This window comes from Mchenga conophoros, linkage group LG13 (assembly GCF_057382185.1).
Source record: "Mchenga conophoros isolate Kocher_MC1m ecotype Shallow Benthic linkage group LG13, M_conophoros_male_GT1.1, whole genome shotgun sequence".
Lineage (NCBI taxonomy): Eukaryota > Metazoa > Chordata > Actinopteri > Cichliformes > Cichlidae > Mchenga > Mchenga conophoros.
Window position 1 is genome coordinate 1,833,675 of NC_140538.1, and position 10,560 is coordinate 1,844,234.

Genomic DNA, 10,560 nt, shown 5'->3' on the forward strand with positions numbered 1-10,560 from the left:
GAAGTCTGAGTTTTGGATTGAAGAGTTAAAATGAAATTCTGAACTTATTTTTGTAAAAAAAATTAAATAAAAAATGAATTCACTCATTATTACTTATTATTTTAGAGAGTTTGTCTCATATTTATTCAGAAACATGTAATAAAAATATGTTTGCATTTTTAATCCCGTAATGATGTTTTTTATATTACATTTAAATTAAAGTCAGAACGTCAACTTTAATCTTTCTGTGAAGGTTCTCAGTCATCCAGGTCATCGTAGTCAAAGGAGCTTGCAAAGAAAAGCGTCTGGACTTCTTTAAGTTACTTGAAGACGTTTCACCTCTCATCCGAGAAGCTTCTTCAGAGGTGAAACGTCTTCAAGTAACTTAAAGAAGTCCAGACGCTTTTCTTTGCAAGCTCCTTTGTCAACTTTAATCTGCTCGTGTTCACTTTTTATTGTCACATTTATTTATTAAACTACAAACAATTTCCTGTCTTGTCTTCTTATTGTTAACGGTTACATCACTTCCTTTGTGAACATAAAGAAACCATTTAAATTTGAACTAAGGTGTCCCCGGCTGAGCGTCCTCATGAAGCCGCCCGCTCACATTAAAACCTGCAGATATTTAAAAGTGATGGCACGCCTGTAAAGGCACGCACTGTGCGAGCAGTTTGGGTGTTTTGCATTTCTAAAGGAGGCTCTGTGAGCCGAGTGTCCACAGATGTGGAAAAACCTGCGGCACAGAAACAAGCAGAGCGTGCAAAACACAACTTCCTTTCTGCGTGTTTTATTAAAATGTCAGAGCGAGGTCTGAAGATCGCACACAAGACCAAACGCGTCAAACAGGAAGGCCGTTTGTCATCGAGTGCGTGAGGTCGTACTTCAGACTCAGTTTTAGCTAAAGGAAGGAGGTGATTTGTCTTTCAGCCGGCGATGAGCACGAGGACGCTGAAGAGAAGCTGCTGGATTTGTACAAAATGAAATGTCTGCAGTGGACAGATATCCATGGTTACAGCCTCGACCAATAAGGAGCACGGATGCTGTATCACAGGATGGCTGGTCAGCTGCGCAAACATCTACTGTAATCTGCACATTTCCACTTTTTTTATTCTCAGAATTTTCTTTATGTCTTTATGTTTATAAAGAGACGAGCTGAAACACGAGGCTTTCAAAGATTAGAGACAGGAAGTTACCGCCGAGTGTTTCCTGTGTGGATAACAACAGTAAAACATGACAAAAGACACGATTAATCTGACGTAAACAGCTGATTCCCGCTGTCAGCGACACTTCAGCTTTAACCCTGTGAGCGTCTGAGCACCTGACCAGCTCGCCGACGTCCACGTTAAATCTGCGGCTCCTCGCATGCCTGTCAGCCAATAAGCTGTCACAATTATTAGCCCGCATCGAAACTGGGATTAACAGCTGCAGCTCTGACACGCTGACATGGAAAACATGGCGGTCTTTAACAGGTAAACAGAGACAACAGTAGCAATCAGCGGTCGCCACGGTGATTAAACTGTTCAAACACAAAGGATCAGGATTATCTGCTGATTGGATCCTTTAATCTCACCTCTGTTCAGCTGGAAAACAGCTGGATTACATGAGCAGCTATCACAGAGGGGCACGGCCGACACAACAGAGGTCAAAGGTCACAAAGCAGGACAACTGGTCAGACGGGAAAACTCCAGGCGCTCTATTCTGAAAGTGCAGAGGAAGTCTGTGTGTATGTGGGCTGGAATCAGACTGTATATAAAGAACAGTCATTCACCTGTCAAAGAGGCCACGCCCCAAATAATGCAAACGTCATTCTTCATTTATATTGAAATTCGGCATGGCGATCATTTCTGATCTGAGTTTGTTTTCAAAATAAACAGACGTCACATGACACATAAGTTATTACCAAACAGATACGAGTTTAACGACCACGCGGCGCCACGCCTCACAGCTCCGGTGCAGAGTGCGACTGTGGCCGCTGAGTTCTTGCAGTTCTTAAACACTGTAAACACAAACGGCGAGTTCTCCCACTTGCCGTTTGTGTTTACGGTTTCATCGTTTTGCTTTAAAGACTCGACACCAGCTGGGCAGCAATTATGGATCCGTCCGGGACCACCTCCTGTTCGATGCTGCTGATTGGCGGGGGGGCGTTTCCCTGCGCTCCTGTCTGCTTCACGTGAGCTTTGGTCTGCAGGTGAGCCTTGAGAAAGGTGAACAGGCGGAAGTGTTTACCGCAGTCGCGGCAGCTGTACGGCATCTCGCCGCTGTGGATGCTGCGGTGCCTCATGAAGCTTGTGGCGAGGTTGAAGGTCTTGGGGCACAGCGAGCAGCGGTACGGTTTCTCCCCGGTGTGTGTGTAGCGGTGGTCGCGCAGCAGCTCCTTCAGACGGTAGCTTTTCCCACAGATGTCGCAGTGGAAAGGTTTCTCCCCGGTGTGGCTCCGCTGATGTGCGCGGTACTGCGATGGGTTCGGGAACTTCTTGCCGCAGACCTCGCAGCTAACGATGGCGTCGACAGCGGGCAGCTCGTCGGCGGGCAGCTCGTGCGAATGTTTGCTGATGACGTGGTTTTTCAGGCAGCGGAAGCTCTTGCCGCAGATAGAGCAGAGCTGCCGCTCGCCAGTGTGCGTCGCCTGGTGGCTGCGCAGGTTGGCGGCCTGCGTGAAGCCCTTCCCGCAGGTGGGGCAGCGGAACGGCCGCACTTCCTGGTGCACCAGCTTGTGGCGTGTCAGGTGGCAGGCGTGGTAGAAGCCCTTCCCGCAGACGTCACAGATGAACGACTTGTCGAAGTGCGTGATGCGGTGCGTCTTCAGCACGCTCACGCAGGCGTAGCCCTTTCCGCAGATGTCGCAGTGGCAGCTCTTCTCGCCGGTGTGCCGCGCCTTCACGTGCAGGTCGCGATGCGCCTTGTGGTTAAACCTCTTCGGGCAGAAGTCGCAGATGTACGGCAGCAGCCCGTGTTTTTTCAGCTCGTGTTCACGCAGTTTCAGGACACCAGTGAACCGCAGGCCACACACCGAGCACGCCGGGTGAGCCTTCTTCTCGTGGTCGGCGAGCCGCTCGCTGTTTGGAAACAACATGGCGCAGTGCGAGCACTGTAGGTGAGTCTCTGTTGCCTCACCAGACACCACGATTCGAGCTCTCTTCCTGCGGCCGCGAGGCCTCTTCCTGACCCCACCCACTGCCGCTGAGGCACTGCTGGATGGAGGCGACGTCGAGCGAGCGTACTCGTGGTCATCGGCCTGAGGCGCAGACGAGGAGGGGGAGAGCTCTGTCCCCTGACCTGTTACATCACACGTGCTTTCATTTCCACCTGCAACAGAGCAACAGGAAGTCTGTGAGCGGGACGTTACTCGTAGACGGGACAGTCGGACAGCGCTCGCACATCTTAAAAAACTATCAAGTAACCTGAGAAAATATGATGTCACGGCCAATCATGATGCTTTGATTTCACGCTACAGACAACACCTTCACCAAACAGGTGCCTGTCTGGGGGTGTGGCCTACTGCATAACACCCACACTGTGGATAAGAACCTCACCTTTTTCAGGTTTAATCAGTGACAAATCAAAGGAGCGACTTCTCACCGTTAGCGTGACTCTCCAGTGACACCAGCACACACTGTGAGTCTGCGGCGGCATTCTGAAAGACACAGGACAGGTGTCAGTGCTCGCTTAGCGCTCGTTCTCTGGCAGTTTGCTGGACTCACTCACTGACCTCATAAACCAAGATGTAGGTCTGCTCTGAGGGGGGGAAGGGAGCGCCACCGCCGCCTTCGCCTGCAAAACAGGAAACGGCAAGTACACAACCTGAAGCGTTTAGGTGGTGATGTAATCATTCTTTCAGGGACCCCGTCCCAGCTGTTCAATCTGCAGCCAATCAGAGGTCAGAGTACTGACCTCCGGCTGTCTCTGAAACATCATCGCTCCCATCATGCATCTGGCCCACGTTCTCGCCGCTCTTCATAACGCTCAGATTGACCAGCTTCAGGATTTTCTCCACAGCTTCAAAACAGAGATGCTCGACGAGAGCGCCGAGTTTCTCCTGTGAGGAAAACACACACACCGTTTCATGACTCATGTTTTCTGATGATAGGTGATGGATCTTCATTGGGAATGTTCTTGTTTTTAGGTTTTCTTCACTGTCACTCCGACTCAACAAAACTGTCTGCACATGATCACACATATGAGGGGAAAAAGGTTCATATTTGGTTCAGGATATTTCCCAAAAACAATGCTGAACGCTAACCTATACTTGGAATCTGTGAGGTAAAAGCAGAAAAACAGAAAAAGCAGAAAAACAGCTCCTGCTGCAGGTGAATGTCTTTACCTGTGTGTTAAGCGAAACTTTTCTCTTTCCAACTTAAAACATGCCGAAATGTAGGCGGCTTAGATTTCAGTCACAGGTAAGAAGGAGGAGCCAATTTTCAGGCTCTAGGTCTAAGTAGTCTCGGTTGTAATGATTTGTGTCACTGAGTTAATAAATTATTGACGAACTAAAATTGGAGGATTTTTAAATGGAGCTCGGGATGATGACATCGGGACTTTGGGAGTGAGTAAACCACTTAAACACCTCGCGCTTCTTCTTCGTCTTCTCTCGCACGCACACCGTGAGCACGTGAAACCGGAAGAGCTGGAGTTGAGGTAGCTGTTAGCGAGAGTTAGCTGGGCTGGCTTACCTCGGCTTCGAGGCTTTGTCTGTTTAAAGAAGCTCCCTCCACAGCGCTGAAAATCTCCGTCACCACCGCCCTGGCCAGGCTGTTGACGACGAGCGCCACTTCATTCCTGAAAGTGCTTAAATCAGCCATTTTTCAGGAGTTCCCACTCTCAGTGGCCAGTTAGCTTAGCAACCAAACCGCTAATGTGGATAGAGGAAGTGACGTAATTGGCTTATCCAGCAGGCACTGGTCGGGAAAGGGAAGCGGAAAGTCAATAAAAGTACATTTATTGATTTTCTGCTGAATCTACTGAAGGCGTCGCGCATTGGATAATAAACATTACGAAAAATCCTTAAATTACATGATTTTAAAATAGAGTTTGGCTTACTTCAGTGTGGAATATGAACGTAAATGTGTCTTTAATGGAATAGAATAGAGATATCCTTTATTGTCCCTCACCGGGACAGGCGGAGCATGCAGATTCACACAAAAGTAAAGAATATGAAATTTAAAAAACAACAATTAAGAGACTGTAGAGGCAGATTTCCAACATTAAAAAAGCAGGACTCACAGAAATGTGCAGCTGAGTAGGATTATTGGTGCACAAAATGCTGTATATTTGTGCTTAAAAACCAACAACAACAGACTATTTAGCAAAAATGGAAAAACTGCAAATACCAGCAGGATGTAAATACTTTATTGAGTTTGTTGGGAGCTGTGACGGAAGTCCAACAACTGCTGGGAGGAGGGACCTGCGACACTCCTTTGTGCACTGTGGATGCAGCAGGGTGAGACCAAAGGAGCTCTCCAGTTCTGCCACAGCTTCATGCGTGGGGTGGAGACACCGTCCAAGGATTCTTCTGTCTCCTACCACCTGCACTGGGTCGAGGGGGCATCCTAGCACAGAGCTGGCCTTTATGAGCTGGTCCAACTGCTTCCTCTCAGCTGTAGATAAGTTGCCGTTCTAACAAACAACATCATGATGGCTGATGATACACGTGTAATTTAATTCAGATAACACAGAAAAAACAGTATTAAATGGTATAAAAACATTTTTATTTTCAAAGGTGCCTGTTTTTCTTCTAATACCAGCAGCAATGCCTAAAATGGAATTAAATCATATTTTCAATTCATCCTTCAGTTTCATTACATTTGTTTTATAACAGAAAGATGAAGATTAGTGAATCTCTTGGCCTTTTATGAATTTTATTTGTATTTTTTCACCTATCTGGTTAATTTGGGGTACCGCTAAGTAGGTATGGAAGTCAGTGGGTGGCAAAAGTGAAACAATTCACAAAAAATTTGAATTAAACATTTATGGTACTCAAAGTTTCCTGTTAAAACTGAATATAGAATTTGGAAACTTTATAGAATGATGCTCTTTTAAAACTAGTAGTAAATATGTGCCTCTTTTTTTTCAGCTGATGTGTAAAATTAAGTTTTAATCAGTGTTTGTGTTAATAAATCACAACAAAGCTCAGCTGATTCCAAAAATACTTCTTTATTTTCCACCCTGCTGAATCTCCACCTGTATAAGCATATACTAATAATAATAATAATAATAATAATAATAATAATAAAGATAAAATGTTTGAAATCTTACATTTAAATTACATTCACAGAGTTTCAGTCAAGCAGGTCCAACTATAAAACACAAAAACCAACAGGAAGAAAACATTAGATATTCTCAGACTCCCAAAAACCATGGATATAAAACATAAACAAACACACACACACACACACACACACACACACACACGTCTTTCACAGTCTTTTAGAAAAGACTCCAACCCCTCGAGGCTGATCTGAACGTCACAGCATCGGTGTTCATCTTAACGATGAACATTAGTTTCCCAGGAGCACGGCGAGCACAGCCAATCACTATTTTGTTGTTTCAGAACATAAGTTAGCATACTTAATGATTAGCATGCTTAATGCTAGTGCTCTGTTAGTATCAGGCTATTTTAGCACACTAACAACACTTTGTCGCACAGTGCAGAAATTACCACCGTAGCATGCCACTAGCATGGTAAATCTGAAATGTTCAAATACTAATACAAAAAGTTAATAGTAGTGATTAAAGCTTTTTTGAAGTGCTAAAGTTTGCTAGCTGATCCTTATAGTATAACACAGGGTTTACATATATTAGCATGTTAGCTAAAAATAGCTTTAAGTAATAGCATTTTCTATCAAAATATGTTATCATGACTCATATTTTCCCATTATTTGTTTCACTGTTAACACTTGTTGACAACTGAAACTTTTAATATCATTGTTTTTCATCTAAAATCAGAACTTTTTTTGTCGCTAACACTGAGAAAATAAAGTCAGCTACAAAATGCTTACATGATCAATCCTGCTGATATTTTAACAGGTAGTAGCACACCAAAACAATATTTATATTAGCTCTTAGCTTTGTTAGCAAACCAGCAGCTAGCGTTTGAACAAACTAACTTTGCATAGTAACAAGTAAAGTTTTGGCTGCGTTTGTTTCAATTGGCTGTGCTTCCTGAAAGAGCCAATCCCATCACAGCGCTGCCTGAACAGAACACCTTCCTCCTCTTTGGTCAGATCATCTTCAGCTATGTTCGTCTGATTCGCTGCAGCTTTGTTGCTGTGGTGAAGAGGCGGTTCTTATCGAGGCTCCGCCCTCCTCTTGCTGCTGCTGTTTAGATGAGCTGGACAGGTCAATGGCCACCTCCTCCTCCACCTCGTCCTCTTCCTCCTCCATCAGCTTGTCCTCCTCCGGCTCCTGGGCCTTGCTGGAACCTCGTCGTTCCGAGGCATCGCAGAACGAATCGGAGCGCGCCGAGTCGGACGCCGGAGGGCTGGAACACTTTTTGGACATTTCCAAAGACTTCTTGTGCATCCCTGTGGGGGCGGAGTCACATTCAGGTTCAGTCCAGTGCGAACTGCAGTGTTGTTTACATGTTTGTTCACTGCTATAGTAACATGAAAACATTCAGGCCCGTGTTACACGCAGCACTTCATTGTTTACTCTAAAGGCTTATTGATCACTGATCGGTGTGTATTGATGCTGCTGTGGTGCACGTGTGGCACTGACGTGCATGCGGCTCACCGAGCAGCCAGGGGGCGCACGATCCCATCATGCCGTTCTTGGCAGAGTTGAGGATGGACTCGGGCAGCGGGATGGAGTGTCGCACCATGGCGCCGTACAGACCGTACTCCGCCATGACGCTGCTGCGACCCCAGCACTTCTCACGCTTACGCCACTTGGCCCGCCGGTTCTGAAACCACACCTGGAAATAAAACAGGAAGTACAGAGGTCAGAGGTCGTGCCCAACACTTGAGCAGGTAAACAAATAAATAATGTGTTACACAGAGAAATAAAAACAACACGATTTCACATGTTCACAGCATTTCTCAATAAAATCAACAAAACAGAACAAAGTTCAGATCAGATTAAAGCCCAAATATTAAAAACCAAACAGCCTCTTCAAATAAATTCATTAAATCAATAATAAAAACAATTTGAAAAAAATACTTCTTTTTTTTTTAATTGAGAAAACTTGTTTTTACGCTGAGGTTTCCCCCTCACAGGAAATCTGTCTCTGATTTGAATGATTCAGGGTTTTCGCATTACAGATGTTCCTCGGATCAGTTCTCCACTCTGCTGATTGGTCAGATTGATGTCACCTGATCGGGACCCTCACCTGTATCCTGTCCTCGGGCAGCTCCGTCTTCATGGCCAGCATCTCCCGGGCGTACACGTCGGGGTAATGAGCCTCCTGGAAGGCCTTCTCCAGCTCCTCCAGCTGGTGGGAGGTGAACACCGTCCTGAACACAGCAGCAGACCCGATCATGTTTCATTCTTCATCACGTTTGATCTTCTTCATTACTGACATCACTGATTATTTTATTTACACTTCTAAGAATTGTTCATGACTGAAAATTTTAAAAAAAAAATCAGGTTAAAATATGAAATCTTTTTATTTTATTATCATCATCTGTCTTCTCTCCTTAATTATTGGAACCTGATTATTGATTATTATTTATTGAATTCAGTAAAGCAGCCACGGTTTGGTTTGTTCCTCCATTTTTTTTCTATGATTTGATTGAAAATGTTTTCTGCTTTTCACTAATGGAACAATCACGATTCATCATCAACATTATAATATTTATGACACAAAGCTTTCAATAATAAAATAATAATAAATGTTTTTAATAATCACGATGAATCAAAGTTCTTTTTTCTGCTAGAAACGAATTAATTCGTAGTTTTAACTTAATTAAAATATATTTAAGCCTTGCGTGAAGCTGAAATGTGTCTTTAAAAATCTTTTTTTCGTTTCTTCTTTTTTATTTCTTCACGTTGCTGAATTCAGAATAAAAATCTGAATGTGTGTTTGGGTTTTTTCAGCGTTTTTTCTCTTATTTGTATTTTTGTCCGAATTCAACGGAAACACCGAAAAAACATGAAAAGAGCACAGAATTAGAATTTTAAAAAGGCCAAATGTTTAAAAAATGACCCTGAATTATTTCTTCGTTTTAAAAACATTCGGTTCGTTGAGTTCTGCAGTTTTCCTCACCGGTGTCTCCTCTTCTTCCTCTTCTGAGAGTTTCCGGAGGTTTTGGGGTCGTTTCGGTCCGACAGACACTCTTCATCTGCGACAGCAAAGAGAAAAAAATCAAATCTGAACGAAAAATCATCAGAAACAAAATAAAGTTGAGATAAAGGAGCCAATAAACTCGGGTCGGTGATGACGCTGAAGGCCTCGTGACTAAAACCAGATTAAAAGCCAAAAAATATTTTAGGGACGCGTCAGCACAGAACCCGAGCCGGAGCGAAGGGCTCCCATCAGGGACCCTTCTTCCAGCCTGTCTCCGTACCGGAATAGGCCTCCCGCTGGACCTCCAGGTTCTGCAGGTAGTGGCTGTCGGGCCGGGCCTGCAGCAGCGGCAGGTGTCCAGGCAGGAAGCACGGCGCCCCGGCGGGCTGCTGCGCCGCCAGGCTGCACAGGAAGCCTAGGCCAAGGGGCAGCGACCCCCCCGGGAAGGAGAACCCGCCGAGGCCGGGACCGGCCCCGTGCTGCTCCGTCCCGGGCCCCGAGGCGAAAGGAGCCCCGCCGGGCTGCTGCCGGGCCTGCAGGTCTGTCTCCAGGCCCAGCAGGTCGGTGATGGCGAAGCCTTTGGAGCGGAGCCCGGGGCCGTGCAGCCGGCTCTTGTCAATGCCGAAACCCGGGGACAGCAGCTTCACCCGCGGCTTCTCCTCGCTGAGCTCCTCCCGCCCGGTCATCATGGAGCAGAGGAGGTGATGGAGCAGAGGAGGTGATGAAGGTGGAGAACAGAGCGGCAACGGGCGGCGGGCAGCTTTATCAGGCCCGGGATCCCAGCGGCGGCCAATCAGGGCACAGAGCAGGAGGGGTGGGGGGGGGGGGGGGGGGGGGGCTCAATCCCAGAGGATTAATTGCCACCAATTTCCCTCCAATCCGATCAGGATTTCAGAGGAAGAAGAGGAGGAGGAAGACTGTTTATCTTTGATGCGGCCAAACATCACAGAGCATCCACCAATCAGCTGCTGCCATCAGCACCATCAGATTTCACAAACCTAATCTAGGCTCCATCAAGGCCGCTTAAACTGTGGGGCGCGGCCCACGGGGGCCGTGCTGACAGCAGGATGGGTCTAAGGGAGCCGCAGACTGACACTGCGAAGGCTGCGGTCACGTGACCCTCGTGCACTTCTGTTTGTGCTCTTTTCATGACCCTAAAAATGACCTCTGACCTCTCTTCACAGGTGTTTGATGCTTTGGATTTGCTGTAATCTGACTTCAGCTGCTGTTAAATGTACAAAATAAAGAAAACTGGATTTTAAAAGTGCTGAAAAGTCAGTTTTAATGATCGATGAATTTTATTTACAGACAGAAAAATCTAAACTCAGCAAAATAAACTATTAAATCAAGGAAGTGAGTAA

At 45.9% G+C, this 10,560-nt stretch overlaps 2 protein-coding genes across 4 annotated transcripts; both read right to left on the minus strand.

Annotated features, from left to right (window-relative positions):
- Window positions 1–377: 377 nt before the first annotated feature.
- LOC146560577 (uncharacterized) lies at window positions 378–4,852 on the minus strand. The gene is made up of 5 exons (XM_085295971.1): window positions 4,650–4,852; window positions 3,871–4,015; window positions 3,689–3,750; window positions 3,559–3,613; window positions 378–3,285 (listed from the first exon to the last, which is right to left on the minus strand). The coding sequence occupies exons 1-5, from the start codon at window positions 4,776–4,778 to the stop codon at window positions 2,039–2,041; spliced, it is 1,638 nt and encodes a 545-aa protein (XP_085152097.1). The 5' UTR covers window positions 4,779–4,852; the 3' UTR covers window positions 378–2,038.
- A 501-nt stretch (window positions 4,853–5,353) lies between these two features.
- On the minus strand, window positions 5,354–9,935 carry vsx1 (visual system homeobox 1 homolog, chx10-like). 3 transcript variants are annotated; one of them, XR_014894770.1, is made up of 6 exons: window positions 9,480–9,935; window positions 9,179–9,254; window positions 8,303–8,426; window positions 7,693–7,888; window positions 6,232–7,499; window positions 5,354–5,592 (listed from the first exon to the last, which is right to left on the minus strand). XR_014894770.1 is itself a non-coding variant. In XM_085295973.1 (5 exons), the coding sequence occupies exons 1-5, from the start codon at window positions 9,886–9,888 to the stop codon at window positions 7,207–7,209; spliced, it is 1,083 nt and encodes a 360-aa protein (XP_085152099.1). In that variant the 5' UTR covers window positions 9,889–9,935; the 3' UTR covers window positions 5,683–7,206. The 3 variants fall into 3 exon arrangements, 2 of the variants coding, with proteins under 2 accessions (XP_085152099.1, XP_085152098.1); XM_085295973.1 differs by lacking the exon at window positions 5,354–5,592 and having other exon boundaries at window positions 5,683–7,499; window positions 7,708–7,888; XM_085295972.1 differs by lacking the exon at window positions 5,354–5,592 and having other exon boundaries at window positions 5,683–7,499.
- Between the last annotated feature and the right edge of the window lie 625 nt (window positions 9,936–10,560).

Bases quoted from the DNA above. Each gene is read 5' to 3' on its own strand.
- LOC146560577 (XM_085295971.1), bottom strand. From the start codon at position 4,778: ATGGCTGATTTAAGCACTTTCAGGAATGAAGTGGCGCTCGTCGTCAAC. The intron at 3,614-3,688 runs GTCAGTGAGTGA...TGTGTCTTTCAG, and splicing joins CCTACATCTTGGTTTATGAG to AATGCCGCCGCAGACTCACA. The intron at 3,286-3,558 runs GTGAGAAGTCGC...GCTCTGTTGCAG, and splicing joins ACTGGAGAGTCACGCTAACG to GTGGAAATGAAAGCACGTGT.
- vsx1 (XM_085295972.1), bottom strand. From the start codon at position 9,888: ATGATGACCGGGCGGGAGGAGCTCAGCGAGGAGAAGCCGCGGGTGAAG. The intron at 7,889-8,302 runs GTGAGGGTCCCG...TTTTATTTCCAG, and splicing joins TGCCCGAGGACAGGATACAG to GTGTGGTTTCAGAACCGGCG. The intron at 7,500-7,692 runs GTCAGTGCCACA...CCGCCCCCACAG, and splicing joins GCTCGGTGAGCCGCATGCAC to GGATGCACAAGAAGTCTTTG.